The sequence below is a fragment of the Sturnira hondurensis genome, unplaced genomic scaffold (assembly GCF_014824575.4).
Source record: "Sturnira hondurensis isolate 20B ecotype Veracruz unplaced genomic scaffold, ASM1482457v3 Scaffold0001074, whole genome shotgun sequence".
Taxonomy (NCBI): Eukaryota; Metazoa; Chordata; class Mammalia; order Chiroptera; family Phyllostomidae; genus Sturnira; species Sturnira hondurensis.
The window spans coordinates 3,312,705-3,340,094 of NW_028073705.1; the positions used below are offsets into that span (position 1 = coordinate 3,312,705).

Here is a 27,390-nt window from a genome sequence, read left to right on the forward strand (position 1 = left end):
GAGGAGAGGCTTAGGTACCTCCAGGACATCTTTAAATGTTCCAACAACCAAATTATAGGGGTACTAGAAGGGGAAGAGGAAGAGCAACAAGTGGGAAACTTATTTGAAGAAATAATGAAGGAGAACTTCCCTAATCTGGCAAAGGCAATAGACTTCCAGGAAGTCCAGGAAGCTCAGAGAGTCCCAAAAAAGGTGGACCCAAAGAGAAATACACCAAGGCACATCATAATTACATTAGCCAAGACTAAAATGAAGGAGAGAATCCTAGAAGCAGCAAGAGATAAGGAGACAGTTACCTACAAAGGAGTACCCATCAGACTGTCAGCTGATTTCTCAAAAGAGACCTTACAGGCAAGAAGGGGCTGGAAAAAAGTAAGTATACCAAGTCATGAAAGACAAGGACCTACATCCAAGATTGCTCTATCCAGCAAAGTTTTCATTTAGATAAAGAGCTTCTCAGATAAGGTGAAGTTCAAGGAGTTCATCATCGCCAAGCCCTTATTTTATGAAATGTTAAAGGGACTGATCTAAGAAAAAGAAGATAAAAACATGTATAGTAAAATGTCAGCAAACACAATTATTAACAACCACACCTAAAACAAAAACAAACTAAGGAAACAACTAGAACAGGAACAGAACCACAGAAGTGAAGTTCACATGGAGGGTTAGCAACATGGGAGTGGGAGGAAAAGAGAGGGGAAAGGTATAGAGGATAAGTAGCATAGATAGTAGGTAGAAAATAGACAGGGGGAGGTCAAGAATAGTATGGGAACTGTAAAAGCTAAAGAACTTAAGACACATGGACATGAACTAAAGTGGGAGGACGTGGGTGGGAGAGGGTATGCAGGGTAGAGGGGAATAAAGGGGGGAATGGGACAACTGTAACAGCATAATCAATAAAATATATTTTAAAAATAGAACTTAAGTATGGCAAAATAAATAAAAAAGGAAATGAAGGTTATACTAAGTGAAATAAAGAAAAATTCACAGGGAGCCAACAGAGAAAGGAAGAAAGCTGGGATTCAAAGCAACGATTTCAAACATAATGAAAAAATAAACATTCAACCAGAACACAAAGAAGAAACAGGAATTTAAAAAAATGAAGATAGGCTTAGGAAACTCTGGACATGTCCAAACATGCCAACATGTGAATCATAGGGATGTCAGAAGGAGAAGAGGAAGAGGAAAACTTATTTGAACAAATAATGAAAAAAATCCCTAATTTGGTGAAGGAAATAGAAATTCAAGTCCCGGAAGCATAGAGACTCCCAAACAAGATGAACACGAAAGGACCACACCAAAACACATCATAATCAAAACACCAAAGGTTAAAGATAAAGAAAGAATCTTAAAAGCAGCAAGAGAAAGGCAGACAGTTACATACAAAGGAGTTCCCATAAGACTATCAGCTGATTTCTCAAAAGAAACTTTGAAGGCAAGGAGGACTGGCAAGAAGTATTCAAGGTGTTGAAAAGCAAGGACCTACAACCTAGATTACTCTATTCAGCAAAGCTATCACTTAAAATGGAAGGGCAGATAAAGTATTTCCCAGACAAGGTAAAGCTAAAGGAGTTTATCATCACCAAGCCCTTATTACAAAAAATGTTAAAGGGACTTATTCCAGAAAAAGAAGAAGATCAAAACCACGAACACTAAAATGCAACAAATTCACTACTATCAACAACTGAGTCTAAGAAAAAATAAAACAAAACCCAGAAGAAACCCTAAGCAAACCATCAGAACAAGAACAAATCATAGAAATGGAGATCATTTGGAGGATGATTAGCTGGGAGGGGAAAATGGAAGAATGGGAGAAAAGGTACAAGGATTAAGAAGCATAATTGGTAGGAACAAAATAGGAGGATGTTAAGAATAATATAGGAAATGGAGAAGCCAAAGAATTTACACGCACAACCCATGGACATGAACTAAGGAGGGGAATTGCTGAAGGGAAGGGGGTACCAGTCTGAGGGGGGCAAAGGAGGAAAAATTATGACTTCTGTAATAGCATAATCAATAAAATATGCTTTAAAAGGGAAGAAATTAATAAAACCAAAAGCACATTTTTTAAACTATCAATAAAATTAATAAAACTGTAGCCAGGCTAGCCAAGAAAGAGAAAGATACAGATTACTAATACCAGAAATGAAAAGGAGGAGCCATCCCTACTGATCCCATGGACATTAAAAGGCAAATAAAGAAATATTATGAGAAACTTTGCCTGCAAATTAGTAACTTAGATAAAATGAAAGTTTCTTGAGAGATGTAAACCATAGAAATATAGATGGCACCTGTGATTACATTTGGAGTCCAGTTTGACAATCAAGGATAATCTTCCCCTCTCAGGATCCTTACTCACATCTACAAAGTCCCTCTGCTGCATACGGTAATACATTCAGAGTTTCCAAATATCAGGGCATGGATATCTTTGGGGGGAATGGCTACTCCTAAAGATATTATTTAGCCTACAACACATACCTGCTGTGAGGCAAGAAGGTGAGGCCAAATAGTGAGTGGGGAATTTTTTAAATAAACATTGAATGAGCCCTGCCCAAGTGACTCAGTTAGTTGGAGCACCCTCCCAATGTGCCAGGGTTGTGGGTTCAATCTCTAGCACGTTGAACCACCACCCTGGCACACTGGTTGTGGGTTCACAACCAGTGTGCCAGGGCACATACAGGAATCAACCAGTGAATGCATGGATGGGTGGAGCAGCAAATCAATGTCTCTCCCTCTCTCTGTCTCTCACTCTCAAATAAATAAATTTTTAAAAGTTGGGAAACAAAGAGTGGACTCACTGAGGTTGGAGACCAGTGATGTATATACTTCAGTGGCTAAAGAACAAGTTGAACTCAACCAATGTTGGGATTTTTTCCCTTGGCATATGGGATGAAAGAACAATGGAACAAGAAAGTTGTTGACAAGAGTTTTTGATCTGATGGAACTTTAAAATCAGGAAAAGGAGATGGGAACAATTGAAGACTGGTGGTAATGCTAATTGGAAGAAAGTTGTGGGAAGTTGTTATGAGATTAAACAGCTACAAAAGGAATGACCAAGTAAGCAAGTTGAAAGAAACATACTGTCAGAGTGGCTTTAGTTCATTATCTCAGAAGTAAAAATTTCTCCTGATGAAAAGAAGTGGATGTGGCCAGGGAGTTGAATAATAGATTATGATGAAGATGAAATTATTGAAGCAAGGACAATCAAGGAACTGAGAACCCAGTATTGATTGGGTGTATGAAATAGATGCTAAACCCAGCTGAATTTCAGCATGGTTGGAGAAAAGAGAAAGTTTGTGAGTCAGAACAGTATATAAATGATAGCAAGAGAGAAGGGTCTGGGGTAGTTCATCCCAGTGGCATTAATCTCAAAGAAGCACATATTTTTAGACAGTGGGGGAAGAGTAATGGGCTAGAAGCAATGGTTGGTAGTGAAGATACTATGAACCTTCTTTCCCTACACATAGTGAGAAAATAAACAGCCTTCAACTGAAAGGGCTGCATAATGAGTGGAGATCTCAGTTAAGTTTTAAGTTAAGGTCAAAAGATAAAGGGAAATGTTGAGGAAAGAGACTGAAGATATATAGAACTGTGATAACAATGGAGTAAAATAGTTTCAGAGAATATGTCGCAAAGAATATAAAAAAGAGGCATAGGGTAGGGTATGGCTAAGGAAGAAAAAAACAAAGAAGGTTAGGATGAGAATATGGGACAGGAGAAGAAGCCAGAGAGGAGTATGCCTGAAGCAGTTACTGAGAGACTGACCATATAGGTCTGCCGAGAGTATGTTTCCAGTAGATCCTTGGTGGATTAGAGGATAGAATATCTTGAGCACTTTCAGAATTCAGCAATCACCAAGGTAGAATACCTTTCAAAGGCAGTCCTAGCATCTCATGATCAGAAAAACTCTAATCAGTCCTAAATCAACTAGAAGGTGGGCCAAAAATATATGGCTGTAGGATCAGAGGCTCCCAAGAGCCAAAGGCAACATACAGTCCAATTGAGGTGCTATGAAGACACTGTACCTAGAGGAAATAAAGAATATTCACTTATCACAATAGTTACCTAAAATGCAAACTCACAAAGTACAGCTAAAATATTAACAGAAATTTGTGTTCTAGAATTAACATCTACACATATGAGGGAAAGAAGATTGGGTCATTAGGCATATTGACCTATGGGATTGACCATTGACCAATAATGGTGATTAAAACCATTTCCTTTAACAAACTGTTAAGAACCAAATCTATTAATGAGCCTACCCTACATCTAAGCAATTTCACAAATAAAACTTTTCACACCTCATTAACTCTCTTCTCAGAGGGCAGGAGTCATTAGGCACTGAAGTTGTTATAATTATTTTTAACATTTCATTATTTATTTTTAGAGAGAGGGGCTGTAGGGGGAGAAAGAGAGGGAGAGAAACATTGATGTGAGAGAGAAACATTCATTGGTTGCCTGTCGCACACCCCCAGCAGGGAACCTGGCCCACCGCTCAGGCATGTGCCCGACCAAGAATCAAATCGGTTTGATTTCTTCAAGTTTGCCAGATGACACCCAACCCACTGAGCCACACCAGTCAGGGCAAAACTGTTATAATTCTTATATTATTGTATTTTGCCATGTATATAATGTGTACTTTTTTGTCCAAAGTTTTGAGAGAAAAATAAGGATGTACGTTATACATGGGTAGTACCTGAAATACCTTGTGTTTTGTAATTATTTGTTACAAAAAGTTTCGTGTACCATAATGTTTTTTTAAAAGCTAAAATTCCTTTATAATACAAAAAGCAAGTATCTGAATATAAATAAATAATTTAATTTAAAAATTTATACAAAATATTATTTTCCTGAAAGTTTGGGCCAAAAACGTGAGTGTGCATTATACATGACCAAATATGGAAAGCTTCACAGTTACTTAAATCTACACCACCCTGTTTTTATTCTACAACATATTAAAGAACTTAAAGAAACACACTGTCACCTAGTCATCTATTAATCATTCTCACCTCGAGACCTTGAGCCTTTAATTCTTTTAGAATGCTCTTTCCCCAAATATTTGACCTGCAAAGTTTTTCAAATGTCATCTCATTAGAAATGCCTTCTTGGCCCATCCTACTTAAAAAAAACTAAACCCTTCCCAATCATTTTATTTGCCACAGGGTTCTATATGCCAACTAGCTAAAGCTAATGGTAACTTTGTCTTGAGTAACTGCTCTCTGCTTGAATTTCAGTCAAGTTGGTGGAGTAGGTAAATACCGTACTTGCCTCCTCCCATGACCACATATTTTCCCATATGGTTTGTTCCCTTATCATTTTACTGCTCTTTTCTTTAGTGCAGAAGCTTTTTATTTTGATGAAGTCCCATTTGTTTATTTTTTCCTTTATGTTCCTTGGTCTAGGGGACATATCGGTGAAAATATTGCTGTGCAGAATAGCTGATATTTTCCTGTCAATGTTCTTTTCTAGGACTTTTATGATGTTGTGACTTATATTTAAGTCTTTTGTCCATCTTGAATTTATTTCTGTGTATGGTGTAAGTTGGTGGTTGAGGCCATTTGTTGAAGAGGCTATTTTTATTCTATTTTATGCTTATGCCACCTTTGCCAAATATTAATTGACCACCAGTATTACAAGAAATTTTAAAGGAGCTTCTTTAAGAAGAAGAAAAAAAGATTAAGTTATAAAAGTAAAATGGCAATAACTACATACCTATCAATAATTACTTTAAATGTAAATAGATTATATACTCTAATTAAAAGGCATAGGTGACTGAATAGATAAGAAAACAACACCCATACATATGCTGCTGACAAGAGATCCACTTCAGATAGAAACACAGACTGAAACTAAAGGGATGTAAAAGATCTTTCATGAAAATGGAAATTTTAAAAAAGCTGGGGTAGCAATACTTATATCAGACAAAATGGACTTTAAAACAAATGCTACAACAAGAGGCAAAGAAAGATCCAGCAATCCCACTCCCAGCTGTTTATCCAAAAAAATGCAAGACAGGCATCCCTATGTTCATTGCAGTATTATTTACAATGGCTAAAATATGCAAGCCATTTAAGTAAGAGCCCATCAATAGATGAATGGATAAAGAAATGGTACATATATACAATGGAGTATTACTCAGCCACAAAAAGCATGAAATTTTGCCATTTGTGACAACACGTATGGACCTAAAGGGTGTTATACTAAGTAAAATAAGCTAGAAAAAGAGAAATACCATATGATTTAACTTATATGTGGAATCTAAAAAGAAAATTAAACAAATAAGACAGAAACAAACTCATAGATACCAAGAACTTTTTGACTGTTGCCAGATGGGAGATGGATTGGAGAGATGGGTTAAAAAGGGGAAGAAATTAAGATGTACAAATTGATTGCCAGTTATAAAAAACAGTCACAGGGATGTAAAGCACAGCAATATAGTCAATAATATTGTAAAAACTACATATGGTGTCAAATGGGTGCTAGATTTATCCATCTGATATGGATAAATCATCTTGTAAGTTATATAAATGTGTAATGACTATATAATATTGTATATCAACTGTAACTGAAAAATAATAAAAATTTAAAATTTTTTCCTGCTTAATTTTTCACCTTTTTTAAGAGGGAGAGAGGTGTTTTAAAATCTCCAAGTATAGTTGTTGATATTTCCATTTCTTTAGTTGACTGTTTTTGCTTGATATAATTTAAAGCTATGTTAAGCGCACATAAGTGGAAATAGATGTTATTTTTTGTACTTTTTTGATATACTTGACATATAACATAAGGTTCAAGTGTATACCAGGATTTGACATATTATATATTGCAAAATATCACCACAATAATGCTAATTAACACCCATCACCACATAATTACAAACTTTTACTGGTAATTTACCATATAATTTTTACTGTTAACATTTGTGTTCTTTAACCAATGTGCAATAATATCTCTGTGATATTTTGTATTAAATTCTATTCTATTTCAACTGCTTCTTCATCTTTTTTTAAAAATATATTTCATTGATTATACCATTACAGTTGTTCTATTCCCCCCTTCATTCCCCTGCACCTGCATACTCCCTCCCCCACTATTCTCCCCCCCTTAGGTTATAACCACGAGTCTGAAGTTCTTTAGATTCTATAATTCCCCCACTATTCTCGCCCTCCCCCCAATTTTCTACCTACTTTCTATGCTATTTTCTGTGCCTTCTCCCCCTTCTCCTCCTCCCACTCCCCCTATTTCTAACCCTCCATGTGTTCTTCATTTCTATGGTTCCACTCCTGATCTAGCTGTCCTCTTGGTTTACTTTTGTTTTAGATGTGGTTGTTAATACCTGTGTGTTTGCTGTCCTTTCACTGTTAATATTTTTCATCATCTTTTTCTTATATAAGTCCCTTTAACATTTCATATAATAAGGGCTTGGTGATGATGAACTCCTTGAACTTGACCTTATCTGAGAAGCACTTTATCTGCCCTTCCATTCTAAATGAAANCCCTTCTGGTACCCCTATAATCTGGATGTTGGAATGTTTAAAGATGTCCTGGAGGTTCCTAAGCCTCTCCTCATTTTTTTGAATTCTCATTTCTTCATTCCTTTCTGGTGGGATGTTTCGTTCTTCCTTCTGGTCCACTCCCTTGATTTGAGTCCCAGTTTCCTTTCCATCGCTATTGGTTTCCTGGACATCTCCCTTCATTTCAATTAGTTTAGCCTTCATATGTTCCTCTAATTTGTGACTATAATCTACCAGTTCTGTGAGCATCCTGATAAATAGTGTCTTGAATTGTGCTTCTGAGAGGCTGGCAATTTCTCGGTCGCTGAGAGTTATGGGCTCTGGGACTTTGAGTTCTTCTTGCCCCATCTTTTGGGCTGTTCGTGCCTGTTCTGTAGCAGGATCGGAGCCCTAAGGTGTTCACTAGAGCAGGGCAACTCAGTGGCTGGGTTGTGACGTTGTATGTGGGGGCGGGGTCTAAAAGAAACAATTGTGTCCCATCTGCCGCCTGCCACTGCGGCCCCCACCGGCGCCGCAGCCACCACAGTCACCACAGTCACCAAGCCCACGTGTTTCGTTCCACTGCACTTGAGTGTGCCACCGCCGTCAGCCCTCCACCACTGGGTTCGCCCCCTGGGGCCTGTGTAGTCCGTCTCACTGTGCGCAAATGTGTGACCGAGTTCAGTCTGCCCCACACCCTGACTGGTTCCGGGCTGCCTGCGCGTCTAGGTCGGGGGATCTGTCCTGCCCGACCCAGCTCCGCTGCTGGCTCCGCCCCTCTTAACATCCCCGTTGAACAGTTCGTAGTTGTCGGACTTCCATATAATTCAATTTTCTGGTCTTTGGGTGTGTCCTTGTTCTCCAAACCTTTGCTGTATTCAAACTTGGCTGTCGGAGAAGGCACAGTGTTTCCACCTATGCCTCCATCTTGGCGGAAGTCTGCTTCTTCATCTTTATTCTCATTCATATTAGCCTGTTGTATCTATTTACATTTTTTTATTTCAAGTTTCCTGTTCTTAAGTGAGCTTCTTGTACAATTTTTAACACAATCCAAAAATCTGAGTTTTTTGTTAACTTAATTCATTTACATTTTTTGGTAATCAGTGTTATATCAGAATTTCTGCCATCTTATTTTCCATTTACCGTAATCTTTTTCCCTCCTTTCTGCTTTGTCTTAGATAGACTGAGTTCATGTTTCATTTGTCTTACATTTTCTTTCTTATGGTAGTTTTTATAATCATAGTAATATTTATTCAATTTAGCTGGGTAGGTTATGATGGGTAGTCATGCCTCAGGCCTATAACTTCAATGAAAAGTTTTAAGCCAGTTCTGTCCATTGTTCTTGTGTAACTAGGTTAGCACACCTTTGAAATACCAGAATACCTGTCAAAGGAAGGTATTAATCCTCAAGAAAGGACTTACTTTTGTTATTCTTTAGGAGCAAGCAGCAATTTTTTAACCAGTGTGCCACAAAAAATTTAAAACATGCAGGAACACTGACTTCTTTCCCCCTAGATTGTCAAATTAAAAAATGACAACAGCCAACACAATAGCCATCTGGTATAAATGAATCAAACTTATACCTAGGGTCAGAGTCAGTGGAAGATTTGAAAATGCTACACTGTTGCCTTTAAGGATGGCAGAAGGGAGACCAGAAGCCAGAGAATTTGGGACCTCTACATGCTGCAAAAGGATACATTTTTGTCTTATGCAAGGACATGATGTGAGGAGTGACATCAGAGGAATGGCAGCATGAGAAATACCCCAGGTCTCTCCTGTTGAAGTTTCAACAATTTCAACAGCTACAACTCAACAAAGTATTCCCTGCTCAACATGCAAATACACCTCAGAGATCTGCACATTAAAACATCTAAGGGTGTCATCTAAGGGTGACATCTAAGGGTGTCATCTAAGACATCTAAGGGTGGGCAAGCAGAGCAAAAGGGGGAGGTGAAAAGGAAGAGGGGAGGAATCTGGTTGTGTCTGACACACCCTTCAGTCAGGAGGAGCAGAGAGACTCAGCAGGCAGGAGTGAGCAGTACAAGCTGCAGCTGATCTTAGAGACCTGGGGAAGAACACACAGCTCGGGAGTCAGGTGGTCAGCATTTCAGAGAAACAAAGCCATGTAGCCTGGCCACCTCCCCTTAGCTACCCCTTAACCTCCCAGGGCATACTTCCCCTTGCCCATGGTGTTGGGTTGCAGAGCACATCATCTGCTAATCTGAGAACTATTATTACTGAATTATATTTCTCCTTGAGCAAAGTGGGTAAGGATATAGAGGGGACTCCAGAGAAGACTGAGGTCACCAATACTAGAGGGAACAAGGGAACAATAAAGAAGCTGGCAGGTTTCCCCAACCCTCCCAGTACCTACACATCACAGCTACACTGATGGCAGCCAGAGACAGTGGGTCAACACTGGGATTTCACAGAGCAAAAACCAAAACGAAACAAACCAAAAAACCCTTGTGATTCAGCATCACCTATTGGAAAAGAATGGAAAGACCTCTTTGTATTAATCAGCTAGAAACGTGCCACTCGCATATTGATGCCTAGACAGAGAAGGAAACCATCAAATACCCGAATAACGAAGGTAGCAAGGCAGATCAAAAAAATTTCTAAATCACCAGACATGGAAATATGGGACATGAATAGCCAAGAATTCAAGATTGCAGTTCTGAAGATACTCTGTGAAATGTGAGAAAATACAGACAGGAAATTTAGCGAGTTCAGAAAACAATGAACAAAACAAGTACTTCACCAAGGAGATTTAAACTTTAAAATAAAACAAATAGAAATTCTGAAGATGAAGAATTTAATAAAAAGAGATCAAGAATGAACTAGCTAGCATAGAAAATAGAGCAAACCAAATGGAGAAATGGATCAGTGATGTTGAAGATAGAGATATAGAAATGATGAAGAGGTAAAAAGAGACCTGAACATTGAAAAAAATAAAAGAGTTCTATGAGAATTATCTGAGTCCATAAGAGCAATATACAAATAATAGGCAAAGAAGAAGAGAGGGAGAAGGAAATAGAGAGTCTGTTCAAATAAATAATTGATGAAAACTTCTCAAACCTAGAAAAAGAACTAGATCATTGAATCCAAGAAGCAAACATAACACCTAGTTCCCTCAATCCAAAGAGGCCTTCTCCAAGGCACACTGTATTAAAACTGTAAAAAACTAATGACAAAAAAACTCTCAAGGCAACTGGGGTAAAAAAAAACACAGTAGCCTATAAAGAAAAGCCCATTAAGTTATCACCAGACTACGCAGCAGAAACTCTACAAGCCAGAAGAGAATGGAACCAAATATTCCAACTACTGAAAGAGAGAAATTACCAGAGAAGAATAATACCCAGCAAAGTAATCCTATAAATATGAACCAGAAATAAAGACTTCTTCAGGCATACAGAAGCTGGGGAACTCATCACCGGAAGACTTCTTTCTATTGCAGAAAATATTCAAGCAGTTTATTCTCCCTGAAACAAAGAACAAACGGCCACAAATCTATGAATAAGATGACCAGCAAACTTACAGTGAAAAACTGAATAATTTGTGACAACAAAAACATAATAGGGAAAGAAGAAAAGATCTAGGGAGGGAGGGAGGATGGAAATCAGATGCATTCAAAAGAAAAAGCACTATTGTACATATGATGCTTCCTTTTTCATAAATTTAATAGCAACCACACACACCAAAAAACAAACCGAGACACAAAGCATAGGAAAAGAGGAAATGGAGGAACAATGTATGGAAAGCCACCAAATGAAAACAACAGACAGAAACACGAAGGAAAAGAATTAACAGAGACACAGATCTATCAGAAAACAAAAGCTAATATGGCTGTATAAAATCCTCATACATCAATAATTACCCTAAATATAAATGGACTGAATTCACCAATAAACAGGCAGAGAGTAGCAGACTGGATCAAAGAATAAAACCTAACCATGTGCTGCCTTCAGGAAACACATCTAAGCTTCAAAGAAAAAGGTAGAATCAAAATGAAGGGGTGGAAAATGATTCTCCCAGAAAATAAAATACACAGAAAAGCATGATATTTTGTCAGATGTAAATAGCCATACTTATATCTGACAAAATAGATTTCAAGATAACAAAGGTAACTGGAGACAAAAATTGACATTTTAGGATGATAAAGGGGAAACTGGATCAAGAAGGTATAACACTTCTTTACATATATATATATATATACACACACGCACACACACAATCAGGAAGCACTGAAACATATAAAGCAACAACAAACCGTAGTAAAAGGAGAAACAGACAAGAACACAATCATAGCTGGGAACCTTAATACTCCATTGACAAATCTAGACAGGTCATCAAAACAGAAATCAAGAAATAGCAGTCGTAAATGAAACTTTGACCAAATGGACATAATTGACATTTACAGAGCCTTTCACCCCAGAACATCAGATTATACATTCTTCTCCAAGTATGCAAGAAACACTCTCAAGAATAGACACAGTTTGAGTCACTAAACTAGCCTCAACAAATTCAAAAAGACTGAAATAATACCAAGCATATTCTCAGACCACAATGCTTTGAAATTAGAAATCAAATGCAAAAAAACAAAGACAAAAAATAAAACACACACAGAGACTTCCAGCTAAGATGGAGGCATCGGTGGAAATACTCCTTGCACAACCAAGTTTAAAGACAACAAAGTTTTAGTAACAAAAATGCAACCAAAACACAGAAAATTGAACTGTGCGGAAGTCCAACAACAACAAACCATTCAGCCAGACCAGTAAGAGGGGCAGAGTCAGTGGCTGGCAGGGAGGGGTCATGCAGAAAAAAGTGGCCAGACTGACCTGGGAGCACAGGCAGCAGTTGGCAAATCCCATGTGTGGGGTGGCAACGGGCAGACCCAATGAGGGCGCAAGGCGGCTGGCTGACCACGGTCACACATTCACACTCAGATAAACTAGGTGAAGGAGTGAGCAGTGAGACAGACCATGCAGGCTAGGGCCCCAGCGACAGAAAGCACCCCATCTACCTAAAAGCACCAATTGGAAAAACTTTCAGGGCCCAGGTGCACAGGCCCACACACCCGGGAGCCAGCACCAGGGGGGCCCAGTTTGCTTGTGGGAAGCCACAGAGGGAACCGAAATCCGAGAGAGAGCAGAACAAATGCCATTGCCCCTCTCTGACCCCGCCCCCACAAACAGGGTCACAACCCAATGACTAGGTCACCCTGCTCTGGTGAACACCTAAGGCTCTGCCCCTCATATGCAACAGGCATGGACAGACCAAAACATTATGGCTCAAGAAGAACAGCTCAAAGCCCCAGAGCCAATACTTCTAAGCAACCGAGAGATAGCCAACCTATCAGATGTATAGTTCAAAATACTGGTGATCAGGATGTTCATAGAACTGGTTGATTTTAGTCACAAATTAGAGGAACAAATGAAGGCTAAACTAAGTGAAATGAAGGGAAATGCACACGAAACCAATAGTGATGGAAAGGAAACTGGGACTCAAATCAAGGGAGTAGACCAGAAGGAAGAAAAAAATGACCAAACAGAAAAGAATGAAGAAACAAGAATTCAAAAAATGAGGAGAGGCTTAGGAACTTCCAGGCCATCTTTAAATGTTCCAACATCCAAATTATAGGGGTACCAGAAGGGGAAGAGGAACAGCAACAAGTGGAAAACTTATTTGAACAAATAATGGAGAACTTCCCCAATCTGGAAAAAAAAACCACAATAGACTTCCAGGAAATCCAGGAAGCATGAAGAGTCCCAAAGAAGGTGGACCCAAGAAGAAACACACCAAGGCACATCATAATTACATTAGCCAATATTAAAAATGAGAAGAGAATCCTAGAAGCAGCAAGAGATAAGGGGACAGTCACCTACAAAGGAGTACCCATCAGACTGTCAGGTGATTTCTCAAAAGAGACCTTGCAGGCAAGAAGGGGCTGGAAAGAAGTATTCCAACTCATGAAATCCAAAGACCTGCATCCAAGAATACTCTATCCAGCAAAGCTTTCATTTAAAATGGAAGGGCAGATAAAGTGCTTCTCAGATAAAGTCAAATTCAAGGAGTTCATCATCACCAAGCTCTTATTATATGAAATGTTAGAGGGACTTATCTAAGAAAAAGAAGATAAAAAATATGAACAGTGAAAGGACAGCAAACACACAGTTATTAACAACCACACCTAAAACAAAAGCAAACTAAGAGGACAGCTAGATCAGGAGTGGAACCATAGAAATGGAGATCACATGGAGGGTTAGCAATGGGAGTGGGAGGAGGAGAAGGGGGGAGAAGGTACAGAAACTAAGTAGCATAGATGGTAGGTAGAAAATAGACAAGGGGAAGGGCAAGAATAGTATGGAAAATATAGAATTTAAAGAACCTGTGACACACGGACATAAACTAAAGGGGCAGAATGGTGGGGGAGTGGGTATGCAGGGTGGAGGGGAATGAAGGAGGGGAAATGGGACAACTATAATGGCATAATCAATAAAATAAATTAAAAAAACAAAATTTGATGAGAGAAAAAAACACACAAATATGTGGAGATCAAACAACACACTACTGAAAAATGACTTGGTCAAGGAAGAAATAAAAGGTGAGGTCAAAAGATATACACAGACAAATGAGAATGACAATATGACATATGAAAACTTCTAGCATGCAGCAAAAGCAGTAATAAGAGGGAAGTTTATATCATTGCAGACCTATCTCAGTAAACAACCTAAGACGACATCTTAAAGAATTAGATAAAAAAGAACGAAAGCAACCCAAAGTTAGCAGATGAAAGGAAATAATAAAAATTAGAGTAGAATTGAACAAAATAGAGAAAAAGACTATATAAAAAGATTACTACAACAAAAAACTAGTTATTTGGGAAGAAAATTAATAAAATTGACAAACCTCTGGCTATACTAAGGGAAAAAAAGACTAGTGTAAAGAAAATCAGGAATGAAAGAGAAGTTACCACAGATATCACAGATACAAAGGATCACACTAGAATATTATGAATGCCTATATGCCATTAATTCAATAACCTGGGGAGAATGAATAAGTTCCTAGAAATATATAACCTTCCTAGACGGAATCATGAAGAAGTGGGAAACCCAAATAGATTGATAAACAGTGAGGAAATTGAAAGCATCAAAACCTCCCCAAAAGTAAAAGTCCAGGACCAAATGGCTTCACTGGGGAATTTTACCAAACATTCAAAGAAAATTTGATACCTGTCCTTCTCAAACTTTTCCAAAAAATTGAAGAAGAGGCAATACTTTCTAACACATGTTATGAGGCCAACATAACCCTGGTACCAAAACCCAGCTAGGATGACACTAAAAAAGAAAACTATGGACCAATATCTGATGAATACAGATGTAAAATTCCCAAAAAAAATACTAGCAAATCAAATCCAACAATACATTTTTTAAAAAACACGTCAAAACCAGTGGAGCTTATTCCAAGGGTATAAGGATAGTTCAACATACACAAATCGATCAATGTAATATCCCACATTAGTAAAAGAAAGATAAATATCATATGATCTTATCAATAGATGCAAAAAAGTATTTGTAAGATACGACATCCCTTTTCGATTAAAACACTCAATAAAATAGGAATAGAAGGAAAGTACTTTAACATAATAAAGGCCATATACGACAAATCCTCACTCTGATCACACTCAATGGTGAAAAACTGAAAGCTTTTCCTCTAAAATCAGGAACAAGACAAGGAGGCCCTTTCTTACCACTCTTATTTACCATAGACCTGGAAGTTCTAGCCAGAGAAATCAGGCAAGAGAAAGAAATAAAAAGCACTCGAATTGGGAAGGAAGAAGTAAAAGTGTCACTTTTTGCAGATGACATGATTCTGTATATAGAATACCCTACAGGCTCCACCCAAAAACAATTAGAAAAAATAAATACTGTAAAGTTGCAGGATACAAAATCAGTGTACAAAAATCCACTGTTTTTCTATTGGGTTGGCCCAAAAGTTCTTTTATTTTTTTTCTGTATGATGGCTCTAGTAGTGTGTAGTTGTCTTTAACTTCATTTGAAACAATTTTGCTAGACCGTACTGTGACAGCTGCCATGTCCACATGCATTTAAAAAAAAAAAACTTATCAAAATTGGTGAACTTTTGTGCAGCCACTTTAATATTGAAGATGGAAGAAAATATGCAACATTTTTGGCATACTATGCTTTATTAGTTCAAGAAAGGTAAAGATGCCACTAAACCGCAAAAAAAAAAAGACTTACCATAAACAGAGAAGTTGCAGTGACTGATCAAACATGTCAAAAGTGGTTTGCAAAGTTTCTTGGTACTATTGACACTTTGGCCAAATAATTTTTGCTGTGGGGCTGTCTTATGCATTGGAAGATGTTAAGCAGTACCCTTGACCTCTACCCACTAGAAGCCAATAGCAGGAGATAGCTGACATACTCAAAATATCTAAATTAATAAAGTTATTAATGAAAGTGAATAATGTTTCTTTTATTTTAAGGAGAAAAACTAAATGGACTTTTTGGCCAACCCAATATGTACTAAATTCATTTTTCAATTGCATCCAAGAGAATAAAATACTTAGGAATAAACTTAAGGAACGATGTGAAGGATCTATATAGTGAAAACTTACAAACCATTATTAAAGAGCTTGAAAAAGACAAAATGAAATGTAAAGATATGCCATGTTTTTGGATTGGAAGAATCAACATAGTTAAAATGGCCATTATTACTCAAAACCATATAGAGGTATAATGCAATCCCCATCAAAATCCCAATGTCATTCTTTAAAGAAATTGAACCAAAAAATTGTCAAATGTGTATGGAACCACAAAAGACCCCAAAAAGCCAAAGCAATCCTGAGAAAAAAAAGAATGAAGGCATAGGTATCATACTACCTGACTTCAAATTATACTACAAAGCTATGATATCAAAACAGCATGGTATTGGCAGAAGATCAGACATACAGACCAATGGAACAGAACTGAGAATCCAGAAATAAAAGCACATGTATATGGGCAAATGATTTTTGACAAAGGAGCCAAAAACACACAATGGAGAAAAGAAAGTCTCTTCAATAAATGGTGCTGGGAGAATTGAAAGGCTGTACGCAAAGAAATGAAAACTAGATTAGTTTGTTACCATGTATAAAATCAATTCAAAATGGATCAAAGACCTAAATATAAGATCTGAAACAATAAAGTACATGGAAGGGAACATGGGTACTAAACTTACAGACTTCAGTTGTAGAGGACATTTTTTGAATTTGACCCCAAAGGCAAGGGAAGTAAAGGCAAAAATAAATGACTGGGACTATATCAAACCCAAAAGCCTCTGCACTGCAAAAGAAACTGCTAACAACAAAACAAAAAGGCAAGCAACCAAATGGGAGATGATATGTAAATGACAGCTCTAACAAGGGGTTAATAACAAAAATATATAAAGAACTTATATAACCCAACACCAAACAATCTAATTTTAAAAAATGGGTCATGGGCCTGAACAGACACCTCTCCAAAGAAGACAAGCAGCCAACAGATATATGAAAAGATGTTCAACTCCACTAGCTATCAGGGAAAACAAACCAAAAGTATATCATCTCACACCTGTTAAAATAGCTATTATCAAGAAGACAAATAATAAGAAGTGTTGGAAAAGTTGTGGAGAAAAAGGAACCCTCATTCACTGCTGGTGAGAATGTAAACTGATATAGCTACTATGAAAAGCAGTATGGCAGTTTCTTAAAAAACTAAAAATAGAGTTACATATGACCCAGCAATCCCCCTTTTGGGTATATACCAGAAAAACTCAGAAACATTTATTTGCAGATTTACACACTCCTACCTGGAGACAACCCAAGTGTCCTTCAATAGAAATTGGATAAAGATGATATGGTACATATATACTCTGGAATACTACTTAGCCATAAGAAAAGATGAAATACTGCTATTTGCAACAGCATGAATGGACCTTGAGAATATTATGCTACCCTGGCAGGTATGGCCCAATTGGATGGAGCATCATCTCATGCAGAAAGAAATGTTGCAAGTTATATTCCCAGTCAGGGCATGTACGTAGGTTGCAAGTTCAGACCCTGATTGGGGTATGTACAGGAGGCAACTCATTGGTTTCTCTCACACATCAGTGTCTCTCTTTCTCTCTAAAGTGAAAGAATGTATTATCCTCAGGTAAGGATTAAAAAAAGGGAGATTATGCTAAATCAGTCATAAAAAGCTAAGAATCATATAACTTTACTCATATGTGAGATATAAAACTGAAACTCATAGGCACAGAAAACAGTATGGAGGTTACCAGAGGGAAAGGGGTGGGGGAATATCCTTAATATCCTTAAAGAATAAAAGGTAAAGGGGGCCAAATATATGGTGAGGAAAGACTATTTGACTTTAAGGGGTGGGCACACAATGTGATATACAGACTATGGATTGCAGAAATGTACACTTGAAACCTCTATGTCCCTATTAAGCAATGTCACACCAATAAATTGTTTTAAAAATTAAACTTTTTTGTCAGATTGGCAAAAAATTCATTTTTTGGTGTGCCACAGAATTTTAGTACTTTATGTGCTTCATGAGATGGAAAAAGTTGGAAGTTGCTGTCCCAAAGCATATTCTTTCTTAACACAGGAGTCCCCCACTACCACCCATTATGCATTCCAGTCCCTCCCTTCGATTTGGAGAAATCGGAGGGGTCAGCACATTCACAGAACAATGGGTAAGTCTCGCCCTGGGAAAACCGCCTTTGTGATCATGGTACCTCCCCTGCCAGGTAAGTATCTTAAGTATCGTCCTGAAGACCCTTGTAAGGCCAATCTTCTGAGGTTTGTATACTTAAAAATATTTTTTAATGTTGTCACCTTCTAATGCTAATTTGGCTAAGAATTTTCATCTTTTTTCTTTGATACTTACATTCAATAATGCTTTTGAGAAATCTGATGACCAATTCATTCCTTTGAGAAAAGTCTTTTTACCGGTAATGTTTTAAACTATTCTTATTCTTTGAAATTTTAAAATTTCACTATAACCAACACTACTCTCTATATTCATACTGTGCTTGGGTTTCCTATACAGTAATTAACATCCATGATATTTTCTCTCTCCCCCACTAGAACAGAATAAGGTCTTGGTTTTGTTCACTATTGTATACGTCATACCTCAAAGTCTGAAACAAAATAGGGATCAATAAATACAGATTGAATTATGGTTTTCTATTCTGTAGGCTTTGCCCATTAAATTCATTCTCAAGAAAAATCACAAAAACCTGAAGCCAAATTCTTCAATTTTCACACTATACCTTGATCTTGGTGTTTTGTTTCCTATCTGATAAATTTGGCAGGACAAAGACATTTTTGCTCTTGAGACTTCTTTTAAGTACTTAATTTCTTAAAAAATATTTCATTGATTATGCTCTTACAGTTGTCTCTATTTTTCTCTTTGTACCCCTTTACCCAGCACCCTCCACTCCCTCAGACAGTCCCCACATGATATTGGGTCATGGGTGTAAGTTCTTTGGCTACTCCATTTCCTATACTGTACATTACATCCCACAGCTGTTCTGGAACTACCTACAAGTACTTAACACCCTCACCTCTTCACCAATTCCCCCACACCCACCTCCCATCTGGCAACCATCAAAATGCTCTCCATATCCATGATCCTGTCTCTGTTCTTTTTAAGTACTTGATTTTAAGATATCTCCTTTCGGTTGTTTACTCTTTAGCTTTACAAAACTAAAAGGGCCCTCCTCCCTTATCTAAAAAGAGATCCCTGACCATATCCCAGGTTTATTCTAGATGTAGGGAGAATAAACACCTCTACACACCGACACTACTGGATTTCACTAACCCATGCCACCAACTATTCTGCCTTCTTCCTTACCTTGAACCAAACTCCTCACATCTCAATTGTATCTGCCTATAACTCTCAGAAACTTAATGATCCCAATGGAATACTTTTTAAAACACTATACCTGATTCCATATCCTGGTGATTGCAAATAACACTGCAATGAACAAAGGGGTGCTTATGTTCTTTTAAATCATGTTTCGGGTTTCTTAGGATAAATTCTCACAAGTGCCTTATTTCTGTAGCGGCTGCACTAATCTGCACTGCCACCAACAGTGCAAAAGTGTTCTCCTTCCTCATAGATGAGTGTATAAAACAACTATGGGATGTTTACACAATGGAATTCTACTCAGCCATAAAAAAGAAGAAAGGTCTACCCTTTGCAACAGCATGGATGGAACTGGAGAACATTACGCTGAGTGAAAAATGCCTGTCAGAGAAAGACAAATACCATATGATTTCACTCATATGTGAAATCTAATGAACAAACTGAACTAATACGCAACACAGAGACAGACTAATAAAGAGCAGGCTGACAGCTCTGGGGGTGGGGCAGGGTAAGGGAGTAGAGGGACCAAACAAGGAAAATGATTCATGAACATGGACAACAATGTGGTGATTGTGGGGGTGGGGGCAGGTAAGGGAATATAAGGGAGACAAATGGTCATGGAAAAAATATAAGAAAAAATAAAAGACTACAGTTGAAAACACAATTTCACATTAACTATGAACTATCTTTTATGCAAATGGCATCTTGCTGAAAGCAATATGACAAATTACATACATAGTGACAAAGATTGTCTACTCCTAAAATTATTAAAACAGTAAAACGATAATAAGCTGCTGTAGCACCAGAATACACTGGTAGGTGATTTTTTAAATAAACTGGTAAGAATTAAGATGATTATCCAGTTTTGCCCTGGCTGGTGTAGCTCAGTGGATTGAGCACGGGCCTATAAACCAAAGGATCGCAGTTTGATTCCCAGTCAGGGCACATGCCTGGGTTGCAGGCCAGTTCCCAGCAGGAGACACATGAGAAGCAACCATACATTGATATTTCCCTCCCTCTCTCCTTCCCTTTCCCTCTAAAGATAAAAAAAATCTTTAAAAAAAACATTTTGCACAATATTTGGATAGTGTGCAGCAATAACAGAAACACAAATAAAGTGTGTACAAAATAATTTATTATAGCATTATATGGGTTGACATTGTTTTACAGTGAGTGTTTTTCTCAACAATTATGAATCTAAAATACTTTAGAGTGAAAGAAAATCATTTCAATTAGAACTGTTTTTCTAAATAAAATCTTCCTTTTTGAATTTATATTTGCCTTAAAGCCTTATTACACATATTTACACAGTTCTGAAAGAAGCATATCAAATGATATCATTACTGCTTTCTATACAAGATAGAAAACACTAAAATTGCCCAACAACATTATGTTTTAATAATTAAACTAGTAAGAGTTTAAATTGCCATTCTGTTGATATTAAATCATATTTAATAGTCAATGTATGGCTTTTAAGAGTAAGAATGCTTCATTATAATTTGTATTCTGCCTAGTTACACTCCCTTGATATACCACTCAAATATAAACTATTTATTAACACACAAGGCAATTTAGCCAAGAAAGCATAATTCTTGTGCCTATGGGTCTTTAAAACTAATCTAGGGGAAAAAAAGGCTAATCTGGAGATACAAATTTACCAGTGAATTTCAGTGATTAAAAAGCAAACCAATACCCACATTCTAAAATCAACAGAAATTATCATTTTCATGGATATTAAAAAGAAAATGAGAAATCAGGAAAAATTAAGGTAGACAAAAACAGCAAACTAAATTTTAAAATAAACTTCAATATCTGCCAAAAGGAGTTCCATATTGTTTTTTACATATATTTAACACTTTAAAACTGATGTACTTTAATTAAAAAGAAAGTAAATAAACAATAATAAAACAAACCAATAAGGCATTGAAACATGGATTCTAAAACCAGAGTAATAAAAAAATATTTTAAAAAACCAACCCTGGAGTCTTTATATAATTTACCAAAACAAGAAATTGTCCCATTTATGATATAGAAGTGACAGCACCCATCACAATGCTGATAATTCTGAAGTTTAAGAAACCTGTACAAGTATAAACAGGAAATTTTAACCGATGTTTATATATACCGGCAGAGTCAGATAAAGAATAAAATAAGCTTACAGAATGCTCTGTTGAAAAATTCTATCCATTTATTTCATTTCATATCTATATACATTCTGGAGAAGAAACTCTGAAGTCAGCTTTGAATCTACAAAAGTCAATTTCCTATGGATTTCAAATTTCATTTGCCAAGACATCATAGTTAGCTGTGTTGTTTAGGGCCACGCGGTGACTGCTGACTTCATTCACAGCAGGCAGGAAAGCAGATGCGAAAGGAATCAGGTTATGACAGGCCATCCTGTATTCTTCATATTGGGAATTACAGCTCCCAAAGCTGCCATCAAGCAGTGCCTCAGAAACCTTTATTAAAGTCTGTTGAAACAAAGAGACACAAAAATTATTTTTTTAAAGTTTGGTTAATAATCACTTTAACTAAGATGCAATCTGTTAACTAACTAAGAGAAGGCCAACAAGCCCTAGTCCAAAAAAAGTTCTTCCTATTTATAGTAAGTAATTACCTCAAATAAGGAACATTTTAAAAATCAGTTCTGCAAAGCCTTAAAAAAGCAGTAAAATTTTGATACTTGTAAAGGTGACTCCCTGAAACTGTGACCACTAGAATCAAAGTGTCCTTTATTAATAAACTAGCTCCTATATACTAAGTGCTTTCATGTGCTAGGCAGGTAGTAATCACTTCAGTTTATTATTTCCGTTAACCCTTATACCAACTCCTTGACAAGGAAGCTAACGACATGGGTACTTGTCTAAAGCGACACAGCCCATAATTAGTAGAACTGAGATTCAAATCAAAGTACAACTCAGAAAGTCCACTCAAGAATTGTTATAAACACGTTTTGTTAGGTCATTCAATATTCATGTTTGTAGAAATCAGTCTTTTGAAGAATCTTTTTTAAAATTTTTAATTTTTACCTTAATTGTTGTTCAAGTACAGTTTTCTGCCTTTTACTCCTATCTCAGCCCACACCCACCCAGCCCTCCCCTCCTCCCATTTCCACCACCCCCTTGTTTTCATCCATGTGTCCTTATACTTGTTCCTGCACACCCTCCCCCTTCCCCTCTGAACTTCCCTCCCTCTCCCTCTGGTCACTGTCAGCCTGTTCTCAATTTCAGTGTCTTTAGTTATATTTTGCTTGCTTGTTTGTTTTGTTGATTAGAGTCCTGTTAAAGGTGAGATCATAAGGTATTTGAAAAATCCTACCTTTACACTTTTATCTTTTATAGTTTCATCCAGTCTAGTGGCAATGGCAATTGCTTTCTCTTGCCTTGACTTGTCCAGAAAATACATCATTTTAGCACCTGAAATAGCATGACATGTCAAAATAAGTGAACTATGGCTACATTTGATCTGATCTACACTAACCAGTGACTTACAATATGATTTCAAGTGGTTAATCAGCAGTGGCCTGGAGTTGGCTCCCACCTGCTCTCAGGAGGCAATTGTCATATCTCTTCCCACTCCCTCTTCAGTGACATCCCACAGATAGCTTGGGGGCACAATGTAAGTATTTATATTATATCAAAACACTACAAACCAGGCTTTTCCTGTTACAAAGAGATGGTTGTTAAACATTTAATAGGAGACCAGATTTAATACTCTCCCCTCCAGGAAATGATATAACTCAAAATATAAACACATGTCACCCTGTGGCATTAATTTTTTAAATGATACCCTAAAATAAAACATCTAAGAAACAAATAATTACCAAAGTGTGGTAGAGGGAAAAAGCAAAATGTTTGCATATTCACAAAAAAATTTTTTTAAACTTAAAAAAAAAATAAAATCCAGTTTATATTTCTCTAATAAATTACATGGTCCATATTCTGTGCTCATTTTACTGTTGGGCTTTATTAATTTATACTAATTGTTAATTTATAAAAAAACATATATTATTAGCTTTTTATCAGTTGCATACAGTTGTCCCTCGCTATATTACAGTTCACTTATCGCAGCTTCACTGTATCACAGGTTTTTAAATATATATATATATCTAATTCTCTATCACGGAGTTTTCACTATATGGTGGGATTTTGCAGTATATAGGTATTTATATAATATTTATGATTTTAATTATTTTTGCCTAAAAAATTTAAAACAATATAAAAAATGTTAACTCAAACATATTAAAATATTAAATAGAAATAAAATACAGTGTGTATTTCATCAGATGAATACCATACTGTAAACAATGGAAATGCAGTATGCCACTACCACTTGCGCAAGTTTGCCAAAGTGAGATTGTACACGGCACACTACTGGCTGATGCAATGAAAGCTGACCAACCACAGCACTGTGTTCTGTATCTTGGGCGCTGATTAGCTCAGTGACCACAGCATTGGTCTGTTTGCTCTCCCGCATAGTGCCCATACCTTCAGCATCTCTCCTGGTCCACTTCACATTGACATCTGATCGCTGTGCATAGTATTGCTCTGCAGTGTTGTGTTTTTGTGGAATTTTTGTAAAAGTTCGAATTTATTTCAAGCCCTACGATGCCACCCACATGTTCTGCGCCTTCTAAGGCTTCTGGCAGTGAACCCAAGCGCCAGAGGAATATGCTTACCATCAGAGAAAAGGTGGAACTTCTCGACATGTTTAAAGGAAAGCAAAAGCTACGCGGCTGTAGGCCGCCATTATGGGATCAACAAATCTACTGTTTGCTACATAAAGAAAGACAAGAAGAATATTAGGCCTATGGCAACAATGACTTTTAACAAGACTGCAAAGAGGGTGGTCACTTCCTGCAGTAAGGCCACTGTGAGGATGGAGTCTGCACTGGCCCTGTGGATAAATGACTTCAGGAAGAAGATCTCGCTGGATACCAACACCATCCAGACGAAGGCCAAGAAACTTTATGATAGTTTTTCAGAAAGCATGGACATTCATGATGGTGACTAGGATGAAGATGAGGGCAACGATGCAGAAGTAGGACCTTCCAGTGCTTCTCCCACCAGACCAACCCCATTCAGTGTCAGCAAGGGCTGGTCTGACAAATTTCAGAGACACTTTGGACTCAAAGGCGTTTCTCTGCATGGAGAAGCTGCCTCTGTGGATTAAAAAAGCAGTGCCGGCAACTCCCAATAACTATGTTCTTCACTCGAATGAAGAGATCAGTTACGCCTATGCCTTTAGCAGAAATAGAATTTAAGGCCCAGGGTGAAGATACTGCACCGCCTGATGAAGTACCTGATGCAGTGGTGCCTTCAGAAGAGCTGTAATGCTCTTCTTGGCTGTGCAGTACATTCATCTCATTGCCATCACTTTCATCGCCATCAGTACTGCACAGCTACATAATTTGTGATCTTCATCATGCAAGTTGTAGTATACTTCACTGGTGAGTACCCACATAGAATATTATGTTGTTAAAATTACCTAGGTTTAAGAGTGTAGAAAGTGTTTAAGAGCATATGAAGTGTTTATAAGAGTGTGGGAAAGGTTAATAAGAGAGTGGAAAAGGTTTATAGGAGGGTGGGGTTTATAAAGCCTTAAAATAGATATAATAGAATAAATATAATGCCACTTCTTTTCAGATTTTCACCTATCTTGAGGGTCTCTGGAACGTAACCCCCATGATAGGTGAGGGACTGCTGTATCTGTATTTTTTTCCAATTAGTCTTTTGACTTTACGCTGATTATATTTTTAAAATTAATTTTTAAAGTATATTTTATTAAGCTATTAGTTTTCCCAATTTTCCCTCCTATCCCCCTTCCACCCCCCAGCCCTCCAGCATCCCCTCCCAGTTTATGTCCACGGGTTGTACAAATAAAGTCTTTGAGTTGTTTCCTATATCGTTTTTTACCTTTCCCCGTCTATTTAATGCCTACCAATTATGCTTCTTCTTCCCTGTACCTTTCCCCACCCATTCCTCCCTTCCTCCTTCCCACTAAAAACCCTCCATGTGATATCTATTTCTCTGATTCTATTCCTGATCTGTTTGCTTAGTTTTTACTTTTGTTGTTTTTCTTTCTTTTTTGGTTCATTTGTTGATAGTTGTGAGTTTGTTGTCATTATACTGTTCATATTTTTGATCTTCCTTTTCTTAGATAAGTCCCTTTAACATTTCATATAATAATGTCTTGGTAATGATGAACTCCTTGAACTTGACCTTACCTGGGAAAAGCACTTTATCTGCCCTTCTGTTCTAAATGATGGCTTTGCTGCATAGAGTAATCTTGGATGTAGGTCCTTGCCTTTCATGACTCACATACTTCTTTTCAGCCCCTCTTTCCTGTATGGTTTCTTTTGAGAAACCAGCTGATTGCCTTATGGACATTCCTTTGTAGGTAACTCTTTCCTTTCCTCTTGCTGCTTAGATTCTCTCCTCTTTAAGCTTGGGTAACTTAATGATGATGCGCCTTGATGTGTTCCTCTTTGGGTCCAACTTCTTTGGGACTCTCTGAGCTTCCCGGACTTCCTGGAAGTCTATTTCCTTTGCCAGATTGGGGAAGTTCTTCATTATTTGTTGAAGTAAGTTTTCAATTTCTTGCTGTTGGTCTCCTTCTGGTACCCCTATAATTCGGATATTGGAACATTTCAAGCTGTCAAAGAGATTCAAAAGTGTCTATTTATTTTTTTGAAATCTTGTTTCTTCATTCTGTTCCAGTTGGGTGTTTGTTTCTTCCTTTTGTTCCAAATCATTGCTTTGAATCCTGGTTTCCTTCCTGTCACTGTTGGTTCCCTGAATAGTTTGCTTCATTTCATTTTGGGTATCTTTCATTTGTTCTTTCATTTTTTGCTCAAGCTCAATCAGTTTGTGAGTCTTTTGACTACCAGGACTTTATGTTCTGCATTATATCTCTCCATTGATTAGCTGTCTTTCTGAAGTTTTGCTCTATTCTTTCATTTTGGGCCTACTTCTTTGTTCAGGGCCCCTGTTAAGTTGTAAGCGATAAGGGGGCGGGGCCTCATGTATTCATCAGGACAGGGCAACCCTCCTTGCTGTGCTGCAGAGCTGCTAGTGGGAGGGGGGCCAGAGAGGGAACAATTGCAGCTTGCCTGCTAGGCTCTAGCCCACTTTTCACTGAGCTCTCATGTGAGACTGGGAGTTTCTCCTGCCTCGGCAACTGCCATAGTCCACAGCCTGCTCTAAGTCTCAGTTTACTCTTAAGTGGGCCCCACCCAAACAAGTCCACCACCTCACTGTGATTTCTGTCCACCACTTTTCCTGTCTAGTTGCTCTGTTTGACTGTTTCTTTAATTCTGTGGTTGTTGAAGTTCTATGCAGTTTGATTTTCTGGCACTTCTGGTTGTTTATTGATTTTTTTGTTTCTGTTTTTTGGGGGGTTTTTTGGTTATTAATTTTAAATTGGTTGTTATCCTCCTTTTGGTTGTGCAAGGAAGCAAAGGGTTTTTATATACACCTCCATCTCTGACTTCATGGTGATTGTATTTTTATGTGGCAAAAATGATCTTTTCTTTAGAATTTCAAACATATATAATGTTTGAAAAAGCATTTCCCATCCTTCTAACAAGGAAACGTCGTCCTCCACTATTCTATGTTCTTAAAGAGAAATTATTACCTGCCTTTACCACCAAGAAGTATAATTTCTCACATGAATTAACTCTTTTCCATAAATACCAAAACCAAAAAGTTTCCCTTTACAATAAAAAAGCCCAGGTTAAAGTATTTAAATACAATATATGTCTTAAAGTGGGAGCAGTTAATTATATACTTTTATGTCTCCAATTCCTTTCTATAATCTTTTGTTCAGTTTGCACTTATGCCATGTTGTCATTTTCTTAAGATTTTATTTATTTATTTTTAGAGCAAAAGGAAGGGAGGGAGAAACAGAGAGAGAGAAACATCAATTGGCTCCCTCTCATATGCCCCCATTCAGGGGCCCAGCCTGCAACCCAGGCATGGCCC

General features: G+C 37.4%; 1 protein-coding gene and 1 pseudogene across 2 annotated transcripts in view; both read right to left on the reverse strand.

The window, feature by feature from the left end:
* Positions 1 to 18,139: 18,139 nt before the first annotated feature.
* On the reverse strand, positions 18,140 to 18,292 carry LOC118997111 (uncharacterized; annotated as a pseudogene).
* Positions 18,293 to 20,526: 2,234 nt separating this feature from the next.
* NAA16 (N-alpha-acetyltransferase 16, NatA auxiliary subunit) overlaps positions 20,527 to 27,390 on the reverse strand; it is a 69,634-nt gene continuing 62,770 nt past the window's right edge. Inside the window, exons 20-21 of one of the 2 annotated variants that reach the window (XM_037060320.1) lie at positions 22,727 to 22,824; positions 20,527 to 21,879 (exon numbers count right to left, since the gene is read on the reverse strand). In XM_037060320.1, the coding sequence (XP_036916215.1) occupies positions 21,682 to 21,879; positions 22,727 to 22,824 (296 nt within the window). In that variant the 3' untranslated portion in view covers positions 20,527 to 21,681. The remainder of the gene's footprint in view (positions 21,880 to 22,726; positions 22,825 to 27,390) is intronic. The other variant, XM_037060328.1, reaches the window with a different exon arrangement.